This window comes from Taurulus bubalis, assembly GCF_910589615.1.
Source record: "Taurulus bubalis genome assembly, chromosome: 10".
Taxonomy (NCBI): domain Eukaryota; kingdom Metazoa; phylum Chordata; class Actinopteri; order Perciformes; family Cottidae; genus Taurulus; species Taurulus bubalis.
In genome coordinates, this window is record NC_136598.1 from 17,820,019 (window position 1) to 17,843,418 (window position 23,400).

At 39.9% G+C, this 23,400-nt stretch overlaps 3 protein-coding genes across 3 annotated transcripts; 1 reads left to right on the forward strand and 2 right to left on the reverse strand.

Annotated features, from left to right (window-relative positions):
- Positions 1 to 367: 367 nt before the first annotated feature.
- On the forward strand, positions 368 to 11,809 carry naalad2 (N-acetylated alpha-linked acidic dipeptidase 2; the record flags this gene model as incomplete). The annotated part of the gene is made up of 20 exons (XM_079224623.1): positions 368 to 449; positions 1,046 to 1,157; positions 2,244 to 2,430; positions 3,744 to 3,845; positions 4,069 to 4,194; positions 4,490 to 4,570; positions 5,379 to 5,484; positions 5,573 to 5,666; positions 6,088 to 6,183; positions 6,935 to 7,020; positions 7,349 to 7,468; positions 7,679 to 7,761; positions 7,838 to 7,901; positions 7,990 to 8,057; positions 8,206 to 8,297; positions 8,653 to 8,743; positions 9,260 to 9,524; positions 9,654 to 9,735; positions 9,988 to 10,080; positions 11,620 to 11,809. The coding sequence occupies 20 exons, from the start codon at positions 368 to 370 to the stop codon at positions 11,807 to 11,809; spliced, it is 2,220 nt and encodes a 739-aa protein (XP_079080749.1).
- Positions 11,810 to 14,932: 3,123 nt separating this feature from the next.
- Positions 14,933 to 18,564, reverse strand: nlrc3l (NLR family, CARD domain containing 3-like). Its single transcript, XM_079224541.1, has 6 exons — positions 18,223 to 18,564; positions 17,927 to 18,136; positions 17,362 to 17,537; positions 16,867 to 17,140; positions 16,210 to 16,422; positions 14,933 to 16,017 (listed from the first exon to the last, which is right to left on the reverse strand). Exons 1-6 carry the CDS (start codon positions 18,277 to 18,279, stop codon positions 15,625 to 15,627), a joined length of 1,323 nt encoding a protein of 440 aa, XP_079080667.1. The 5' UTR covers positions 18,280 to 18,564; the 3' UTR covers positions 14,933 to 15,624.
- A 1,249-nt stretch (positions 18,565 to 19,813) lies between these two features.
- On the reverse strand, positions 19,814 to 22,222 carry LOC306742483 (uncharacterized protein; the record flags this gene model as incomplete). The annotated part of the gene is made up of 5 exons (XM_079224875.1): positions 22,086 to 22,222; positions 21,454 to 21,666; positions 20,436 to 20,528; positions 19,904 to 20,084; positions 19,814 to 19,825 (listed from the first exon to the last, which is right to left on the reverse strand). Exons 1-5 carry the CDS (start codon positions 22,109 to 22,111, stop codon positions 19,814 to 19,816), a joined length of 525 nt encoding a protein of 174 aa, XP_079081001.1. The 5' UTR covers positions 22,112 to 22,222.
- Between the last annotated feature and the right edge of the window lie 1,178 nt (positions 22,223 to 23,400).

Genomic DNA, 23,400 nt, shown 5'->3' on the forward strand with positions numbered 1-23,400 from the left:
TCATTCTTGGCTGGATTCACGATTCTTGGCCATCTTGTCTCGTTATGAGTAATACTGAGTCAGCACATAAATGGCAAAGGTGCAAAATACAGTCATTAGTCTACTGGCCAAACATACCACTAATGACCCGCTCCCTCTTTGTATTCCTCTGCAACCTGTCACTCACTGCCTCAGTCTTTGGCAGACACAGAAAGTCAACTAACCCCACTCCCTCCCTCCCTCCCTCCCTTTGTCTCCCTCGCTCGCTCTCCCATGCCTCCACTGTGCACTACTTAAACAAATTACTCTCTATCTCTATCTCTGCGAGCGTGCTCTGCAGAGGCAGTCGTGTCGTTGCGTGGAAGCCTCTCGGACGTACTGCTTTACAATGAGAAAGGAGTCGAGGTTAATTCGGTGGATCAAGTGGATTGTGATTGTGACAGCTTCGTTGTTGCTGGGCTTCATCATAGGTAAGACATGATTACACAACTTAGTAGTGATATCTACTATGCTCTGAGTGTTTGTTGATAATTAAAGTAATAAGTCCCTTATTTAAAAATTAAAATAACGTAGGGAAGTGGACCGTGACAAGTGGACCGTGACAAGTGGACCGTGACAAGTGTATAAATCGAAGTGAAGGCAGTTGCTGAAATAGCATAAAGAAATACACATCATCAAGAAATACAAATCTCAGTTTTCTCTAAATGTCTTGTCTAAAATTATTATCATCAACTATCAAATCTACTTGGTGCTGTTTTCGTTGGATCTTGAAGGTGTGTTGTTGTGTGTGAGAGTTTTTAGTCACTATTCTGACACATTTCACGTCTGCCCGCTCACTGCAGGCTCACACATGCTGTCCATAACCACAACTCCATTTGAAATGTAATTTCCACCATAATGCAAAGCAACTGAGCAGTGAGTGACACTTAGATGTGCTGTATGTTTCCCCCTTCTCCCATTGTCATTTTATCTTTTTATCAAGTCATGAAGTCATATGGTGGTGACAATGTTCTTAAGACAACGTGTTGTTAAGCTGTCCATCCTGCTTTAAATGTATGTGCTGTAGGATGGTCTGCAAAGCCCACACGTCCAAACTCTGCCAATCAAAGTACTTCCAGCAAATATCTGAAGGAATTACTGCAGGGAATGCAACCAGACCAGATCAGACAACACCTACGGTAAACACCACAAACTGTCACAGTTCAGCTTCTTCTTCTTCGTCTTCTTCTTCTTCTTGTGGTTTAACGGCGGTTGACACAGTTCACTCCCTCCTCGTCAGTCTAACTCCCTTCACCTGTTCACTCACCTGCCTCTGATCATTAATCAAGCCTCTATATAGACTCATGCCTCCCAGACACACCTTGCCAGATTGTTCTTTGGTTTTCCATGCCAGACCCTTCAGCACTCTCTCCCAAATTGCTTGCCTGTTACTGACTCTGCCTGTCCCTGTTTAACCTGCTAGCCTGTTTAACCTACCAGCCTTTTGATCCTCACTCTGTTTAACGCTGGCCTGCTGTTTCTGGAAGTTTGAAATAAAAGGTCAAAGATCCCTGGAATCTTGTGTGTTGCATTTGGGTCCAGATACGACCGGTTACACAAACACTCTTAACCTGTCAAGTCCACCAGTACAAGTAAACCAAATGACAAACGTAATGGTCTTCTTTTAAGGTTTTTTGGCAGGAAAGAAAACATACTTCAAGTATCATGGAGGAGTTCCTTGTAAAGGACGAAAGTTCAAGGAGACAGCTCCCTGAATGCCCATCACTTGTCCTGACAAATATATTTTTGGAAATGGCCACAGACTTTTAGCCCTACAGGGATGCATTCTCAAAACTGCAGTGATCCCATGGTGTTTTATTTAACAACTCCACCAACAGGCCAAACCTTTTACTTTTTGTTGAATACAAACTTTACTTATTTCCTAATTGAAGAAAAGTACTTAGACTTATAGCCTGCACATGGTCTGAGGTGACCAAACGCAACCAAAAGGTCAAATTATTTCCCGGCTTTCCTTGATAAAACAATTTAAACTTCACTGTTGCTAAATGGGACTTACTGTGACATGTCATTTTAGATATATGGATCATGCTGTGTTCAAGTGAAGTCAAACAACAAGAACAACAGCGTTGCATGCATTGCATAAACAGTTCTTCTTTAAAGAAAAAGTGGAGGCTCTCACTTTCCCCAGCCATTCTAAAGACAACATTTTTAATTCTGTAAGCAACCACTGGCCCCGTGACTAACCGTTTACATCCTCTCCACAGGAAATTTACACGACTCCCCCACCTGGCTGGTACAGAGCAAAATCTCAGATATGCAGAGCAGATCGGGAAAGAGTGGCTGGAGTTTGGACTGGACACAGTGGAGATGGTGCCCTATGACGTGCTGCTGTCCTATCCCAACAAATCACAGCCGAATTACATCTCGATAGTTGATCAGTTTGGCAGTGAGGTACTGCACAGAACATGGACACATGTAGTCAAATGCACTCAAACTGAAAAAGAAAAACAGTGACAAGAAAGCAAAGCATGTTTTGCCCACATATAATAATTTCAACCGCTCTATAAATTAGTCTTCCTCTTTGCTTGTTTCTGGTGTATTAATGTAATAATTACAGCTACCACTGAAATTAATTGAAAATGACCATTTGCATGCCTTGTGTTCTCAGTGAGAAACTAATTTAAATGTATTCTTTAGTTTAATGATTGCCAAACTTATTGTGATACTATCCCATTTCGCCACTTCAAGCTCTGTGGTGAAATACTCCATTCTCCACACTCACCCCCCTGCTGATTTCAAGTTCTAAGGCATTGTGATTTTTCTCACGCACATGAACAACAACACTAAATCGGTCCAAACCCCCGGGCCAATTTAGTCTGTTTGGGGAGATAACAAATTTGCAGTGTGCAGGTGGAGATCGCACAGCCAACACACTGCAAGACAGCTCATTCGAGTCCAAGGTCCTTTTATAGTCTTGTGGCGAGATAAACCTCTCTCGGTGTGTCTTATGAGTACAGATAATGATACAGCACAGAGGCAAACAAGAGGAAACAGACCAGGGTATGCTGCACGGCCATATTGCAGAATTGTGCGAAGAAGCATTCAGGAAACACAGTCATGATTAACATTTAAGTTTAGGACTGGACAGACTAAATATTGTCCTTTATATAAGTGTGTTCCTTGTTTCAAAGGCTGCATTACAGTAAAGTGATGTAGTTTTCTGAACTTACCAGACTGCTCTATTATTTGCCTTTACCCACTTAGTCATTATATTCACATTATTGATTATTATTTATGCAAAAGCACCACTGGTCAACCCTACAATATTCTTGCAATATCGAGATATTTGGGCAAAAGTTTTGAAATTGGATCTTCAAATCCATACATCTGACAAGATGGAAGCATGATGTTTGGTATCTTTGCATGAAAAATACTATTGGCAGTTGTATCAAAGTGACCTATTATAGAAATATCACTCGGCTAATTAATTGATCATCTAATAGCTAAATAGTAATAGTTTAATCTGTGAGAAGACTCTTGATGTGTAAAGTAGCTAGTAACTGTCAGATACATGTATTGCAGTAAGAAGTAAACATGTTTGTAGGAAATGTTTTAGTAGTTTTACAAGTAAAACTACTGTGTATAGTGCAGTACTTGAGTAAATATGTTCCACCTCTGCCCATTTCCCAGCGAGTTGACAGTGGATACAAATTCCAAAGCATTTATTAAAGAGAATAAAAAGCCATTTTGTCTTTCTTTCACAGGTTTTTAACACGTCCATAGCTGAGCCCGTTCCAGAGGGTTATGAAGATGTTTCTAACATTGTGCCTCCATACAGTGCCTTCTCTGCCAAAGGACAACCTGAGGTACACACACACACACACACACACACACACACACACACACACACACACACACACACACACACACACACACACACAAACACCAAAACAATAATCATTCTGACAAGGGTGTTCAAATACCTTTTAACAACAGTAGTAAAAGTAAAGTTAACAAGGATTTTAAACATTACCCATCCTCACCTATCTGATAACCAAAGATGTCTCTTCTTTCTGTCTCTCTCTCCAGGGGGATTTGGTGTATGTGAACTATGGTCGAACAGAAGACTTTTCCCAGTTAGAGAAGGAGATGGGCATCAATGTTACTGGGAAGATTGTCATTGTAAGATATGGAAAAATATTCAGAGGCAATAAGGTAAGAAAACCCTTGGTCTTGAGTCTACATGAAACTGCAAGTTAAAGGATTTCAGTCCGTCAGAAATGTAAACCTGAGGTTAAATGTAATGGAAGTTAACATTTAAAAAAAACATCTAAATACAGCGAGACATTTACAAATATTTTCATGCACATCTTTTAATATTTTAAGCAATTCGTCAATGTCAAACCAATCACCACTATTTTGTGATCCACAAAGACAAAAAAAGGACAGCAATAAATAACATTTTGTAAGCCATCAAAATGACTCACGTGTCTCTGTCTTGCTCCACCAGGTGACAAACGCCATGTCAGCCGGAGCAAAGGGGATCATTTTGTTCTCAGATCCAGCAGATTACTGTGCTGCTGGAGTCCAGGTAGAGTATTCTGAAACAGAGCCTTTTTGCGTTAGTGGATTATGAAACTACATTAACAAAGGCTGTGAACACACACGTGTTGTTAATGTAGTACAGGTTACATATGTTTTGGAAAATATTAACATGATAAGCTTAAAAAACAAACCGGCTTCCGTGGCAGTCAAACAAGAGACCATCTGGCGATGGTGTCATTCCAACCGAATTGCCCCATGGTCTGACACCAAATCAGGCCAGGTGCATAGAGTATAAAAAGTAGACTTTCAGATTTCTTGCCTCATATTTCAGTTTTAGATTTGCCCTTCCCCACTTGCTCCTCCCTACTTCCAGCACCCTCGAACTACACCTGTCTTCAACGTTGGCCTTCATATTGATCTCCGCTGCACACCTGTAAAGTGTTGTGACTGCAACTTGCACGGTTGTGACACTATCATGGTGACAAAATCTGTCCAAACCACCTCTGAGGTAGTTCCTGCTACCGGCTGCAGGGACACATTTAGCTAGACACACAATACTCAAAAGGTGACAACACCAGAGTCGCTTGTAACGAACAACAACTACAAATGTATAAACCAGATCATGATTGGAAACAGTAGTAGATGCTATGAGCGAGCCTTCAGCAATGTAGGCCGTGATAATATCTGTAAATATTTGAATATAGGAGACAAATGCAATCTGTGGATTTAAATAAAGCTTTTTAATGATTTATTTATGTGTGTGTGTGTGTGTGTGTGTGTGTGTGTGTGTGTGTGTGTGTGTGTGTGTGTGTGTGTGTGTGTGTGTGTGTGTGTGTGTGTGTGTGTGTGTGAAGTCCTACCCTGATGGTTGGAACCTACCCGGCGGAGGAGCTCAGAGAGGAAATGTTCTCAACCTGAACGGAGCAGGAGACCCACTCACACCCGGGTACCCCGCTAAGGGTGTGCATCTCTCTGTGCTTGTACATGTGAGCCTGTAAGTGTTAACATTTGTGTTAGTTTATTTAACATATTGTCTGTTCTCTTACAGAATATACCTACAGATCCAGCATTGAGGACGGAGTGGGTCTTCCCAAGATTCCTGTTCATCCAATTGGCTACCATGATGCAATTCACCTGCTGAAGTAAAACTATTTATCTTTTCTTCTTAACACTTTTCCAAGGTTCAAGCATATAATCATTCAGAGCAGTGCTGTTTTGACAAAGTCTACAGCTATGCACACAATGGCAATGATAGGATGCAGATGATTGGATTGTGTTCCCCATAGTTTAGCCTGTTAGCATGCTAACATTTGGTAATTAACCCAAAACACAAAGTGCAACTTAAGCTGTCACAAGTTTTGAAGGTGAAAACTGACCTGCTGGATGAACAGCTATAGCGATCGGTGGAGGACATGAATGTATTTGCAAAATGTCATAGCAATCTAACCAATAATTGTTAAGCTAAAACAGTCTGGACCACATCGGGTCTTAAAAAACATCTTGATTTGAATCTTGAATTTAGTGCAAAAAACCAGAACATGTGAATTATTTGCCATTCAACAGGAACATGGGAGGACAGATTCCACCAAACAACTGGAAAGGAACTCTAGATGTATCCTATAGGATTGGCCCAGGCTTTACGGATGACTTCAAGAGCCAGTAAGTGCCTATACATTAAGCTTTTATGTCCAGTTAAACAATGATTACTTGTGGCCACTTCACCTTGTTCTATCCTGATTATCCCTTCAAACTAATTTTTTCACGGTAAAACTCTCCACAACAGTTGATGGTCTCTCCTCTCCTGCTTCACTGCTGTCTTCTGTTTAAATTGCCTCTCCACTTTTGTTGCTCTTTTTCTCTTAAGCTTTAATGACCCAGTGGCAAATAGCCAACTGGCATACAACGGAGGCCCTTGTACTTCCTGTGTGTGAGAGACATACTTAGAAAATTCACACACAAACAAGCTGCACAAATTAAGGATGTAGAACAGTCACTGGGTTTTTTTGTAAATTTTAACTGTAGTGAATGTTTTTGTGAATTTCTGCCGCAACCATCTTCATGTCATCAAATGTGTTATTCGCTTACTTTGCTAATTCTTTTTCTGAATAACTGAATTTTGAGGCGTCAAACACTTACTAAAGAGCTATTCCCTGCCTTCCTCTTCTACTTTGTCAATCTGTGTCTGTCACTGCTTTAGATAAACACAATGAACAGGCTGCTGTACATTGTAAAATCAAATTAGAAAAACACCATTGTTTTGTGAATGTTTTCTATTACCAAACTCTGTTCATGTTAGTCATTTCTTGTCAAAAGGAACTCTTTTGATCAGTTCCACTGTTGTCTCTTTGTTTGTCGCTGTATCTTTCTCTCCCCTGTGTGAATCACACCTTTCTTAATCTGTCTGTCTCAGGAAGGTGCGTATGCACATCCACACTAACAACCAGGTAACCCGGATCTACAACGTCATTGGCAGGATTAGAGGAGCTCTGGAGCCAGGTACACTACTACAATCCAACCGGCTCCAATCCTTCATTAAAGCCGTCAGCAACATTGAACACACAACCAACACATGTGTGAAACACTAATAATGTCAGTCTGCACGCCAATACTGGGATAATCAAAATAACAGGTTAGAATTCTTAGTTTTTAGGGTGATAGATTGAGGTATTTGGTAGGATTTGTTTAATAGAAAGAACACATCCTGTGTTCAATACAGATTCAAAGACTAACGGTGTAAAGTTAGGAAGGAAATTCTCATAATGTATCTCTCTTTCTCTAATTTCTCCATCAATGTGTACTGTTGTCTCTGTGTTTGTGTGTGTAGACAGGTATGTGATTCTGGGAGGGCACCGGGATGCCTGGGTGTTTGGAGGGATTGATCCCATGTCTGGTGCTGCCGTGGTCCACGAAACAGTCAGAAACTTTGGCTTGCTGCTTCATAAAGGTACGTCTCTACTGGTGTTAATTGTGAATAATGGCGTCAATTGTCACTCTGTGTGTGTGTGTGTGTGTGTGTGTGTGTGTGTGTGTGTGTGTGTGTGTGTGTGTGTGTGTGTGTGTGTGTGTGTGTGTGTGTGTGAAGAATGAATGCTCTGGTGGGGTGTCCTTACAATGCCACAAAGACAAGGAGGTGTGTATGTGTGTATGTATGTAGGCTGGAGGCCTAGGAGGACTATAATATTTGCCAGCTGGGATGCAGAGGAGTTTGGACTGCAGGGATCTACAGAATGGGCAGAGGTACACATTCACCGACCCACACACCCTCGTAACACATGCACACGCACGCATACACTGACCACACCCTTCTCTACAGGATAATGCAAAGCTGCTGCAGGAGAGAGCTGTGGCCTACATCAATGCCGACTCTGCCATTGAGGGTGAGTGTGTTTGAGTGCAGAGCTCAATATTCCCAATAAGTAGTTAGTTTTTATATAACACGATTGTGTGGATGTATTTGAATTCCAGGCATGTACACACTGAGGGTTGACTGCACTCCATCTCTACACACTTTGGTGTACGACCTCACTAAGCAGGTAAGCAGACATATACACACACAAAAATGGTGTGTCTGAAACTGATTTGTCCTTTCCTGCTCAGTCTTAAGCTGTATTCATGTCTTTTCCTTCCTGTCTTTCTCTCCGCCTTGCCGCTCTCTCTCTTTCTTTCTCTGTTTGCGTGTAGATATTCAGTCCAGAAGAAGGAGAAGAGGGAGTTTCTCTGTACGAGAGTTGGCATAAGAGGGACAACTGGACGAATGACCGTGACGCACCCAGGTACGAAGGTTTTTATTCTGGTCAGAACTAAACTACAAAACAAACAATAAAAAGGAAGGAAAATAAAACGTCAGCAGCCGCGAGAACAATGCTGCAATCTGAAGTAGAAGACAAAACAACCAGATGATTGCTAATTCTTCAATGCAACTGTTAGAGAGATGTTTTGCGTTTTTGACACACTATGCAATGATGTAAAGGGACTATTGAAAAGCTGTCACTCTACTCTCTCATGTCTCTGTGTGGCATTGTTTTTAAAACAAGTTTAATGTTTAACACGTGTTAGCCAATCAGTCAAATGATCCAGAAATGAATGAAATCACAAAATCAATCTGTCCTCCACTCTGGTGTGCTGTAGGATTAGTAAGCTCGGGTCAGGCAGTGATTTTGAAGCCTATTTCATCCGTCTGGGAATTGCTGCAGGCAGAGCCAGATACACCAAAAACAAGGTGAGACACACTGCACTCACAGAAGTATCATTGTTATATTATTTTGCTGTGTGTGCTAAGTTATATCTTAGTGTGTCTGTTCGTAGTATGAGCATACGACGCGGTGCATATCCATCTTATAAGTGTACATGTTTATGATACTTGTGAATCTTAGAATACTATAATTATGCCAGTGTACATGTTTTCATATGTGAGCCTGTGCATGTGAAAAGAATATATTTGTTAGTTTGCAATATTTGCTTACTCTTTTTCTCTTTGATAAAGGTTTTGTCTATGTGTTTACAACTTCAGTGTGATATATACTTAACTTTGTCTGTGTGACTTTATTCCTGTCTGTCTGTATTCATAAATAATGTAATCTACTTTATATGCTACACTGAATTTGAACAAGTTGTTTGTCTAATTGGGAATGAAATGAAAAATGCTTTCATTGCAGTTGCGCTGTGCATAATGTAAAGTGATTTCTGTATAATTTAAGGGTTGAGTAACTCAGTGAAATGTCCTCTGTGCCTTTAGAAAACAGAGCGGTACAGCAGTTATCCAGTCTATCACAGTGTGTATGAAACCTTTGAGTTAGTGGAGAAGTTTTACGACCCCACCTTCAAGAGGCTTCGGGCGGTGGCCCAGGTGAGAGGTGGGCTTATCTTTCAACTGGCCGATTCCCAGCTGCTCCCCCTTGACGTCAACCAGTATGCAGACTCACTGGGGAAGTACGCGCAGAGCATCGCCCAGCTGGCACAGAGGCACCCGGAGGAGATGAAGATGTATGAGGTGTCGTTTGGTAAGTTGTTTTTGGTCACTGTGTGCTCAGACTATGGTCATTGAGTATCTTGTTTTGGTGAAGTTAAAATGTTTAAATGATAAAGCCAACCCGCTGACTTTTCCAATCATTTTGTTCCTATATTTTCAGATTCCTTGTTTTCTGCTGTGGAAAACTTCAGTGTTGCAGCCAGGGACTTCCATGAGCGCCTGCAGACTCTCAACACAGAAGAGTACGAGTGTGTTTAACATTTCATATGTTTTAGGTATCCAAACAAATGCTGAAATATGACAGTGTGTATTCTCTAGTTTATATATGCTTTGCAATGTGCACTCAGTGTACTTTTTACTGTACACATCTAGACAAATCTAACCGCAGACACCTCCGTGGTAGTTCCTCCCAAAGTATGTCTCCAGTATTGTTTGTGCATGTGTAATAATAACATGGCCACTAAATAATGTCTCTAATTGCATGTGTGCATCAGTCCTCTGCAGTTACGTGTCATGAATGATCAGCTCATGTATCTGGAGAGAGCCTTCATTGACCCCATGGGCTTACCTGGCAGACCCTTCTACAGGTTAGTCTCACACACACACACACACACACACACACACACACACACACACACACACACACACACACACATTTGTTTTACATGCTTTCACAGGAGTCTCATCAACCAGTCAAGAACTTGAGTTCTGTGACTACTAAATGGCATTGTGCTTTGCGTTTGACTTTGAATGATCAGTACAGGTAATTCCTAAAATAGTTTCCACTTGCATGTCTTGAAATGTTCTATTTCAAAATAAATATTTTGTAATTGCATTAATGATATTTAAATATTGCTATTACAGTCAGACTGCTGACTGCTATTACAGTCAGAACCAGAACCAGACAGTGTTGCATGCCTACGGGTGCACAGGCGTCTCTACTAATTTGTGAAGTCTTGGGAGGCAAAGTATCCCGCCATCTTTGATCTGGATGGAAATTTATACTGCAAAGAATGTACATCACCTCGATGAGTGACACATGTCCACTAGTTCGAGGTAGCACATCCTACAGAACCACAGGGCTCTAAAGCAGCTCAACCACAAAATGAGGTGGAGGCATAGTCTTAATCTTAATTACTCAAAATATAAGGTGACTAAAAACAGCAACCATATTTTGGCTCCTAGAAGCCTGGCAAACCACTTTTAAAAGTTAGTATTGGATATCATTATTAACAGGCCTTTTCACAGCTTGACATGTCGACTATGTCTACTACTAACAATGGCTCTGTTGAGTGTATATTATCTCTCTCCCACTCTCTCACCCACTTTTAATTTAATAGTTGAGCTCTTTTTTATGGACAGACCTAGTTTTTGCAGCTCACTCAAAGCCGACTGTGTGAAAGACTTGTTCGTCATATGGGAGGGATAAAGCCCTCCCCTTGAAATGGCAGCACATGCCGTTTTAAACATAGTGATCTTTAAAACGGCATGTGCTGCTGTAAACATGAACAGTGGCCTAATGTGGATCTGTGCCTTGCAGTATTACTCTTCCCAAGTTCACATTTTCTCCTACATTAAAGCAACGTTCACATTCCTTTATGTTCTTTTTAACATATAATACATATTCTACAACAAAAAAGTAATGTTACTAAATTCCTTCTGTTGTCTTCTTCTGACACATTTAAGCTGCATTTGTAATACCCTTTAGATCTGGGTATCCCTCCTCTTCAGTGAGCTGGTTTCTTTGCTACAGATTGCTTGCGCCACATCTTAAGTGGTGTATATTACTAGCTGCAGTGTTTTAATTTGGCTCTAACTAGGTGACTTTAGCTTGACATTGGCTGCAGATACACATCAAATCAGATTTTTAAGGTCCTGCTCTCGACAGATTTGAATAGATGAGAACCATCCTGCATAACTGATACTGATACTGTTGGCGCTGATTGTTAGCAGGTTTCATTAAAAATGTTTTTTTTTTTAAATGTTCATAACCATGCTGAAAACATGTGTTGTGCCTTTACTGCTAACACTTTTCTAGCTTGTTTTAAAAAGCACACAAAAATATAGAATCCGTAATACCTCCAGTAAATTCCTTAATGTGGAACACCCCCTCTTCTCTGTTTCAGGCATGTGATTTTTGCTCCCAGCAGCCATAATAAATATGCAGGGGAGTCTTTCCCGGGGATCTATGATGCATTGTTTGACATCAAGAACTCAGCTGATCCGGCGAAGGCCTGGGAGGAAGTCAAGTATCAAATCAGCATCGCAGCATTCACCGTTCATGCTGCTGCCATGACACTAACACCACCTGCATGAAGCAGAAACCGTCTGAAGCCATGTGATTGAGCTATCTATTGATATATATTGATAATTATGCTATAACGCCAGAATGTATAGAGAGGGAACACACTCCCTGCGAGACTCACACAGATGGACAATCCTTGTTTTCTGAATCAGTCATGTTCCAAGATCGTCCAGAACTCAGTGACACTGTGAATATCTGGGGACCATTACCAGGATACAACTTTTTTAACGCGAATAAAGTAATAATTTATGTTTTACAATGTGTTTTATTTTTATTTTTATAATAGTCTCTCCAAATTAAATCAATACAATTACAACAAAGACAAGCAAATAATTAGAAATGTTTATATTTGTGCACACCAGAAGCTTAAATATATATTGTAGGTTTTTACAAACAAACTATAGTATTTTGCTGATTTTTCCTGATGCAATAGACAAACTTGATGAAATACTAATTATAATCAATGTCTAATGCGACACTACATGTTTCATTTAGGACAAAGTGAAAAATCAAAACCTTTGAATTCATGCAGACAGCTATAAATATAAGCACTTCATAACAGGATATGGGTTTTCATTATTTTGGGAAACAACTTTTATATTGATTTAAGATGTGCTGTCAGTTCGCTCTGGCATATCTGATGTGGGTATATATTTACGATCCAATATCATACCATTATACCATTACATACATACCATATTATATTTTACCTTAGGAATGAGCTTCTCAGTGTGAGCTCTCCTCACACTGGTACCATATATGTGCCCACATATCTTACAGTGTAAACACATTACACATGTCTTTAGGCGTTACAAAAAAAAACATTAAAAGTAACTCTTTGTAAGGAAACACTTTCAGTCATACCTTGACCTATGCAAAACACTTTGGGAAAGCCTACTAGACACGCATCCAACTCAGAAGGGGCTGATCTCTAAAGTTTACAACCAGATCATAACGGCAATAGATACCTTTTCTACAATCAAAGCCAAATGGGAAAGTGAGTTGAATGTGAACTTGACAGAGAATTGGTGGGTGGGTGCACTGAGGAGGGTGAACACATCTACGTCCTGTGCCAGACTTGGTCTTATTCAGTTCAAGCTGGTCCATAGGATGCACTTTAGTAACAGCATACTAGCTAAAATGTTCCCAGACCATGATGCAGGATGTAACCGTTGTGACCATCCTCAAGCAGACTTACCACACATGTGTTGGGCATGTCCTAAACTTGGACAGTTCTGGTGCTATGTTTTTAATATCTTATCTATAGTTTTAGGGATCAAGCTACAACCGTGCCCTCTTCTGACAATCTTTGGAATCCCTGCTAAACCTATCCTATATAGTACCAAAGAGAATGATATCATTGCTTTTACCACTCTTCTGGCTCGTCGCAGAATACTGCTTGCTTGGAAGTCTCCAGGTCCACCATCTCTGCCTGGCTTAAGGATGTAAAGTTTTTCCTAAGTCTTGAAAAAATCTAATATACACTTAGAGGCTGTAATGACCATTTCATGAGGAAGTGGCAGCCTTTCACTTCTTATTTCCAAGACCTGTTAGTGTTGCCCAATTATTGAGGCGTGTTGGGTTCTGTCCATCTGTCTGATTTATTGCAACCAAATCCATGTACTACAAAAATCTGTGAACAAATGTAAAGGCCATGGGTGTGGGTGGGTTTGTGGATGGGCGTGTTATGATTCATTATTTTTCCTTATTTTCAATTGTTTAATTTTTTATTTATTTGTTGTATTTCTTCTCATTTTTCACTTTACGTTGTCTGTTTGCTCTAACTTCCTGTCACTTTATACAGTACTACTGCAAACGGAACACACACCAAAAAAAAAATACTTGTTCGCTGATCCCTGTCTCTACATTGTGCACATTCTCTAATAAAGTATATTTTAAAAAAAATAAATTGAGAATGTAAATGCCTGCCTGTGTGTGTATAGTCCTTCACAAGACAGTTACTGTGTAATGCTGCATTCCATCTCAACAAGTTAGATTTTTTTTTATTTTGACAAGTTTTTGTATTACTTCAGTAAAACATGTAAACAGTTACAATGCAATGTTTTGAAAAATAAATCTCATTGGAACATAAAAAAAAAAAGTAACTCTTGAAGCCCTTTTAAACAAATGAGCACACCATTGTGTGTGTGTTTCCCCGATCGAAGGCAGGTGAGGTATAAGCTCTCTAAATTGATGCACTATGAGACCTGTTCACATTTCCCTCCCCGGCTTCCAAACACACATGGCACGCTTCATCTATCTATCACTGCTGATGTATGTAAAGGTACTGAGCCAGTCCAGTTTTATATTGGGTAACTATTTTAAAAAGTAGCAATTAGTTATTTAAAAGAAAAAGGTGATAACTGTATTTAATTTGTTGAAAGATGTTTTAATGGAAAGTGTGAGGAGAGTAGTCCGCAACAGCTTTTATAAAAGAATAATATTATGAACTCTCCATCTCACTGTCAAATAAAGACAATTGCTGCCATCTGGTGGCCACTTACAGGAGTACAGCTCTTGATGTCCTGCAGATTCTAAATAAAGACTAGATGGGATCTGGAAACAAAAAGGGTCCTTTACACTATTTCTTTTGATAATAACTTATATGGAATGTGTTGGGCTTTTTATTTTTGCATTCCCTTTCAAATAACTGACTGATTCGCTTTTCTTTCCTACAAAAATAATTTGGTGAGCAACGTAATAGGTTCATGTTGTTATTATTCAGCTAATGGAAAAGGCATGATCTCACTGTTTTCTCTTCTTATTTTGGTTCATACATGCTTAATAATAATGATGCCAAGTGCTAACAACTTACATAAACGTGTTAATGACGCATGGCTGTAAAAGACAATTGGTATCGAGGAAATTACTGGAACCACTTACATTGTTAGTTGGAGTGCAGGACTGCAATGTAAATTAAGCAAGAAATAAATTAAGAAAATTAAGAAACAAGTCCATCAGGAGGTGAGTAAGTATCCACATCCACCTCATCAATGGTCTGTATTTACCTGAAAGTATTCGGATATTCGGGATAAGCAGACATTCACACAACCAATTCCTTAAATATTAAGTTCACAGTATCATCTTTTCACCAAGAAAACACAAGTTCCTTCAATTCATCCTTTAGTCGGCCAAAATCTTTTTTATTGATGCAGAAAAGGGAGAGAGAACCATCAATTTATAAAAAAGGTACAAAAAGCAAATATGCACCCAAGCATATGCATACACAACGCTATGATTTAAGGCTGAACCTATTGAAAGTTACTTTAAGGAATTTATAGGAAGTGTACACCTTTGCTTCGACTTGCGACCTCCAGTCGGAGCTCCAACAGATCAGGCACATTGGTTTCATATTGCAATGTAGTATGAGGGTTACTGTGAATCAACAAAGTCAGAGTTCTTCAAGTGTCTCTCCAATCTGTTCGGTTGACGAGAACACAGACCAACATATCTAAATAAAAATAAATAACAGCTGGAGAAATTAAAATCCAGAATGCATTTTGATTAGCGCTCATTGTGAGACATGAACAGACATAATGTAGTATTTCATAGCCTCCACTAGGCTGCAATGCATAGAAAAAAACATTTGAATGTGTCTGGTGCAGCAGTAATATTACTGACACTGAATCTTTGATCACCTAAGAAAACCAAAGTGTATTGTATGAAACTTAATATTATCAAAGCATAAAGGACACACACCTGAACATGTCACTGAGTCTGTTGAGTGTTTTGAGCATCACACTTTAATCACTTTACAAAGTCTAGGTAACAGATACCTCTCTATCATTCATCATATCCATAAATCATGACGCAAGCTGACCCCAACTCACTCATCTTCCTGGATCATTTCTCTAAGGCACTCCTTCAAGTTTTCCACCCGGTCTCTTTGGTTTTCTTCAGCAGCCTGTATCGTTTGTTCAAGCAGCCGCTGGACATCATCCAGTCCGGTCATTTTCGGCATTTTGTGGCCGTAGAGATACCCCGACAGCATGTTGTCGTGACAGTCCGGGGAAAACATGCCGCAGAGAAAGCGCAAGAACATTTCGTAGTAGCCCAGCGGGGCGGCGAGGGTCCGCGTCAAAGCACACTGGACCAGGCCTGCTGCTGATTTGGTCTGATCCTTGAATTTGAAGATCTTGGGCTTGTGCGACCCGGTGTCCAGAACGTTCTTGGATTCTCCGCGAAACATTGTGAAGACGTACATAGCGGCCATGAACTCCTGGAGAGGAGAAGACGCGGGGGAGATTTTTAGGGTGAATCCTTTAGGGTATGCTGGTGGTCTGGCAGCCTGCAAGGTGTCTGCGAGGTGGATTTCCAGCGGCAGCAGCAAGTGGTTTTCAGTGTATTCTTACTACAATACAGCAGAGTAAAATATTGAGACGCAGGTATAGTGAGATGGAAGGAGTTTTACCTGAAGGCTGAAGTGTATGAAGCAGTACGTCCTCTTCCCTGAGGCTGCATAGGGGAGCTCAGTGGTCATGCCGGAACACACTGTCACCTCCGTCGGCTTCAGAGCGCACTCCTTCACGTCCTCTTCAAAGAACACGTTGGTGTTCCTCTCCAGCATCTTGAAGGCCAACTTCCCAATCCTTGTGACCAGGTTCTTTTCATCACTGGACCATTTCTGAGTGCAAAGAGAAATGATGAAGTATGACATTGAAGATCAGCTGTTAATTGGCTTCTTGACAAATATCTGTTTTTTATCTGTCTTTTTGAACAATTCAGTCATTCAAGCTCTATTTTTTATTTTGTTGATACAAAATCTTTCTGTGTTTGTAAAGTCTCAACAAATATTGAAAAATATAAGTTTCATAAAAATATTCTTTTCAGGTCAATTGTATCTGAGTGAAGTGTCCATGATGTGGTATGCCCCTAATTCAAATATTAACTATGGATTAGTAAATCTGCTCATGAAAATGTAATTGCATTCTAGTACCAAATAAAATAAATGTGGTTGATAGAGAAAATGTGTGTTTTACTTTCATACCTAAAAAGATTATTTTACACCGATAGTGACGAGGAACTATGACATCATTTATACAATCGAAGACAGACAAACGGCCGTTACCAGTTCATGGTCCATCTTTCCATGGTAGAACTGCAGCCTGCGATTGGTCTGGATGATCATAATGTTGAGATAGAATGGCGTCAGCCTGGGCGGGTGCTCCCCGTAGCCGCGATAACGGTAGCAGCGCTCGAACACTTGGGCCACCATCCAGGACATGAAGGGCTGTCGAGCTATTATACTGAGTGTTGGGATGCGCTTAAATTGTCGTATAATCTTCGTTGATAGCGCTGCATCGCAGAAGCGCAAGGTCAGGAATTGATCTACCTTCTCATCACTGGAGGGAAGAGGGACAAAAAAAAGATACAACAGGACTGAAACAGAGAAGTTAAAATGAATTTGACTGAACATATTACTGAACATAATCAAACATTAACAGGAGGCTGGATAGTAAACACAATGCTAAAAACAGCAGAAAATTCAATAATAAGATATACAAAAGAAAAGGAAATTAAAACTGATGAACACAAAACCAGCAGAGTACATCTGCACACACACCTGAAGCCCTGTATTTCTGTGACAACGTCTAAGTATTGAGTTGGTATTTGTGAGGCAGCAGCGCGTCTCCCCAGGATCCAGAGGCGAGCGCCACGGAGCACCGTACCTCGGATGATATTTACAATCAGGACGTCAGGGTGTGCTTTGGTGTGATTGTCATTTATCACTGGAGCATTCTGAAGAGAAAATCCAGAGAAAGACAGACATATTTATAAATATATTAGTTTCTGGTAAGGGTGCTCCGATCAGGGGCAGATCACTGATCACTGGAAGCAGTATCGGCCAATCCGATCACAGAGTCTATCTAAAGGCGTGTTCGCCCACCAGTCAACAAGCCATTGTGCTCATCTGCTCTTTCTGCTCGTGTCTCTCGCTCTCTGTTTAGTAACAACTGACAAATATGTACAAATATACTCACTAGACTATTACTTATTTTCAAAAACTGGCAATTGATAAAGAGATATTAAACATTATATTGTTAACCGTAGTTATAATTCAGGCTCTAGATTTATTTTACTGTTACAAATGTGAATGGGTCTCAGGTGTATGTGTGCAGATGGGATACCTGCCAGTCCAGAGAGGTTTGGTAACAATCAAATGATTCCAATACGATGAGAAATCTACAGTCCTCTTCCTCCAGGTATTTCATGCCTCTGCAATCAGGATATGAATATTCTATCATGTCCATGGCCGACAGATTATGTGAAAGAGGAACCCCTTGGTTTCGCAGGCGCCAGAAGTGCCCGAATGAAAGTTTGATGACAAACTGCAGATCCTGAGAAAACATGGAAAGGAAATTGGTGTCAGTCACAAAAAAAGTAGTCAAAAGAACAAAAACTTAATTTTTGTTTGTTGATTCACCTTATTGGCATGCATTTCTGCCCAGTCCAGGCAGAATCTCGCCACAGAGACCGACATACCAATTCCTGGAAGCCCAGTGGTCAGCACCGTCCTCACCGGCTTGCCATCGTCCGTCTGGAGTCGGAACAGACTGTTCACGCCCACGAAGGTGTCGGCACTGGCGACCCGGATAGGTGTCGGAGGGTGGGCTCGGAACTCATGGGAGGGGTCGACTCCTCCGTAACCACATGTTGAAATCAGAGGCTCAATGTAGACGTTATTTAGAAGATTCTGCTTTCCAGCTTGAGGGACCCCCTCGCGGATGATTTGGTATTTTGCTATCAAATTCTGCTTCAGGCGATAGCGGATCAACACTGGAGGAAGAGAATGCGGAATGAGGAAAGTAAAAAAAAAAAATGTGGTTTGGAATCTGGATCTCACACTGGAAGAACAATCTTTGTCACCTCTCTGCCTAGTTATACTAGTCTCATTCTGCTGCAAACATTCTCATCAGAAAAGAAATGCCGCAATCAACCCTAAAACTATTCCTACGTCTTTTTATCAAAGTAAGGTTTTAAATCACATGGTCGACATTTTTATTGTTCCTTTGAAAATAATATGAACTTAAGACCCGTTACACACCCACACAAATTAATAATAAAAGCAGTCTGTGCAAAGTTAAATAACGTTGGTGAAAATAGTCTGTACAGCAAATAAAAGTAATGTCAAAAGTGCAGCCATAGCATCCTTCATTAAAATATTTGAGATCAAACCAATTGCACCAATATTAGACGGTGCGTTGAGATAAAACCAGAGTGTACTTGCCTCTACTGCACTTATTCTTTAGTTCTTCTGCCTCTTCTTTCTTCTTGATAGTTTCAAGGGTACTTATTGTATGATTCAGGGCACGATCCAGGCCTGCAGAACAGAACAGAGAGGAATCACTGACAGCATTCAGTCCCTGTGTACTTCCGCTGTATCATTATTTTTCTAACAGCGCATTTTACTGTGAGTGAAACAATAATTATTCCAGCTGCTAGATTTCAAGTTTATAGTTGTCTTACAGATAAATCCCACGTTTTAAACAATCTAGTTCACAAAGTGTTCACTCTAAATTATGAGCTCCATTTGTACCGTTTTCTTACCAAGTATCTCCAGCATCCTGTCCACAAAATCCAGAAGGTCTCCATCCATCACCTGTGGTAGGGATATCTTTGGCTCCCACTGGTAAAATGACACCTTAAATTTGAGTAGGTCTTCATGGGTGAGTGCTGTCACAGCACTCTGGATGCTCTGTAGGCAGAGAGAAAGGGGACATGTTGTCCCTCAGCAATGATGTGCGTACCTTCAGGGCCACTTCAAGAAAATGCCACAACAATATTTTTATCACACATTAATGTTAGCATATTGACAAAATTAAGAAAATTAGCAAAACATAATTATTATTATTATTCAACATTTAAGTCTTTTTTTGCATTATAATGTAATAAACGGGAACATTGGAGTTTATTTTTGACAAATACAGTAAGACATCAATAGGAAAATGTACTATATGGGTTATTAGGATAAATCACAATCAAAACAAACAGCAAAGTTGAAATGCATCATCAGGTCAAACAAAGTCCTGAGAACAAAACAAAACAACGACTTCTGTTAAGAAAGGAAAATATTAGGCCTCGCAGACCAAATGTGATGCACCCACCTTGAATATATAGGGCAAATCCTGCTCTGGGTGGAGTCGACCTGGCTGGTTGTTCTCATCAGCCTGCGTTGTGTCTTCTGGTTCAACAGGCTCAGGTGGTTCTGGGGAATTAGTTATCAAAATTTCATCTGCCTCCTCATCATCATCATCATTTTCTGAACGATCCCCCAGATCAGAAGACCTGAGAAACAACAGGAAGAACAGTAAGAAAGAGCACAGCAACCATTCCCCAAGGATGACCATGATGCTTTGTCACATTCTGACTCCTGACGAACAAATATTTCACCTATTTTTAGGGGATAGAGACATTTTAAAGATATGAAACACTTGTGTAGGTAAACATACTACAACTTTGAAATGTTTTCACATAGTTTCAGTTAATTAAAATGTTGAAATTGAGTCAAGCGGTGAATTTGGGAGCAATGGATACATTTCCACTGATTAATATCATTAATGTGTGAGTGAGTGTGTGTGTGTGTGTGTGTGTGTGTGTGTGTGTGTGTGTGTGTGTGTGTGTGTGTGTGTCTTCCACCTGGTGTCGATGACAACAGCTCCCGGTGGTCTGGTCTGCTGCGTGGTCATGGTGAAAAGGGTATCTGGATAATCGGAGTGACTGATCTGCAACCTAGCAACAGAATTAGGACAACATCTCCTTGGTAAGACCAGGTTAGCAACCTCTCCCTTCCACATATAAGAGATTCAAGATTCAAGATATTTTTATTGTCATATGCATATAATGTGAACTCAGATTGTTGGAGCAATAAAGAGCCAAAGCTCTGCTTTGACTAAAAATAATCATGTTGATTATTGACATTTACAAGTTGATCCTCCCATCAAGCTACCATTCATGAAGCTGCCTGGTGTGACGCTGTATTTCCCAGGAGGGAAATGCCCGATAAACACTGACATCCTTGATTTTGAACTGGCTAACACATTTTCGTTTGCAGACTGTGGTGCTCTCTGCACAAAACACACAACTCTACTGGATCACTTCCTATGGGAAGTGTGAATAGTTGTTTATTCTTGGCCATAATGTCGGGTCTTAATATTTCACCGTTCACTGCACACAAGAAGTAGTAGATACTATGTTAATATGTGGTGTTATGTCTATTTTAACATGTAAAGAAAACCCAAGTAAGGCAAGGCAAGTTTATTTGTATAGCACATTTCAACAACAGGACTATTCAAAGTGCTTCACATAAAACCATTAAAAGCATCAGCACATAATGCAGAGAAAACAGGATTTAAAAACAGTTAAGAAAACATTAAAACAGTCAAAAAGCTAAAAAAATTTAATAAAAGTTGCAGTGCAGTTTAAAAAATAAAATGCAGTAGTGAGATGCAGCAAGTAGTGTGTTTCCGCTAGGAAACCTTCCTATAACTGTCCCTATCTCAAGCAATAACGAAGTCTCTGCAAACCACTTGCACGTCATACTAAAAGTGTAGCTTCGAAGGTAGGAAATCTAACTTGTGCGTAGGACATCTGTGGTAAAGAGGCCAAATACAAAAACATTGGGTTGATGCTTGAATATTAAAGACACAAACTGTACCCTGTCCCCTGGTGAGTAGTCGATTCAGGTAGTACTGCCGGAAACGGGAGCTGGAAGACCTGGTCAAGCTCTTCTTCCATTTCCTCCTCCTCCATCACATCACTCTTCATTGAACCATAACTGGAGGGAGGCCTCATCCACTTCTTCTTCTCCTCTTCGACCTCCTCCTTCTTCTCCTCCTCATCTCCCCCCTCATTATCCAGCCTAAAAATGCTGAGGGGACAAAAAATGGGTGTTAATATAAAAGGCATGACAATTAGTATAAATTAGTGCAATAGGTTATTAATTGCCATTATTTTACTGGGATACATGTCAGGAAATACATATGGACAATATCAAAAGTCATGTCACCAAAGACCAAGTAGTTTGACAAGCTGTGAAACATGTGGGCCATAATTGTGACAGTTGAACTGACACGCGCGTGAGTGTGATAGTGTAAATAAGGAAATATAACTGCGTAGGTAGTCAATAATCACAAGAGCTGACATCATACAACGTGAGGTTAATTAACAAACAACAACATGGATCGTTAGCTGATGTGATTAAACGTCAACCAACGGAAGAGAGACAGAGAATTAAAGATGGCAGGTGAACTCGACTCCGTGGCCCAAAAGCTGTGCGACGACACCCACCTTTCAACTTCAGTGTCCGGGTCCATGTCTCTGGCCGCCCTAGACTCACACAGTGGATTTATGATTTATGTAAACTACATGCAATAACTGTAACGTTATATTCAAAAAAATACATAAATTGAACGTTAGCGCTAACGTTTTTTAAGGCTGTCGTTCTACGCCGTATTTGTGATGCTAACATTTAGTTATACGTAAGATTGCATGGTGTGTTTAAGAATTAATGGCCTTGTTAGAAATCACCTTTTACCAGCCAAAAAATAGTACAAATAAAATAATTTCAGGCCGTCGACTTTAACTTATTTCCTCTTCGTTTTGTCAGCTCTAAGTTTCGGTTTCTGGTCTTTTCCTGTTCTGCAAACAGCAACAGCAATACTTCCGGCCACTTCAAAATAAAAGCATTTCGATAAGACGTTGAACGGCACGATAATGCATAAATACATGTATCAAGTTACTCATCCGTTTCTAATGCGTACATGACATATATCATAATCAATTTACCGTGATGGAGGCATTTGAGCATTTTGATCAAAAAACCCTTGTTGATTGTAAAGCACAAACAAAATACTCCATGTGCTTTATCTTCATTATATTAATAGTGTTCATAATAGTTATATTTATTCTCTGTGTGTGTGTATATATATATATATATATATAATTCAGTATTGTAGATTTTTACTATATATATTATTTATATTACTTCGATTTTTACTGTTCTTACTCTTGTGTGCACTTTACCCTGTTACTTGGCAAATATCTAATCTAATTTTAAATGTAGTTGTCTGATTTCAAAGTAAAAACAACTTTAGGCCCTCAGTCAGCCTACCTCCACTTTTCAACATCTAACATGTAGATCAACAGAATTCTTGGGATCTTCTACTGTCAGTGTTTTCTCCATCAACTCAATCATTATAACAGAAATCTGTTAGTAAAAGTTAGCCTAACTAAAGGAAACTGTGGTTACACAATTTCTCAAAAATAATAATAATTATCATTATTAATTATAAGAAATAATAATAATTAAATTGAGTTGCTCTACTAGTGTCAAGCACTTCAAATTCAAAGTATCCATTGGGCAGAAATACATTAGATTAAAATTAGATCAAAGTGGACTACCTAGGTAATGATTATGATTAAATTAAATTAGCTAATTCTAACAAGCAGGCAAAAAACTAATTGACAAGTTGACAGATTGAGGTACCTCACTTTAAAAACACTTCTTCTATCATAGTTGATCCTTTGAGCAAACTGTCAGAATGAACAGAAGGAGACTCTGCCTTGAGCGGATTCCGTCAGACAACTGCTTTCTTAACCATCA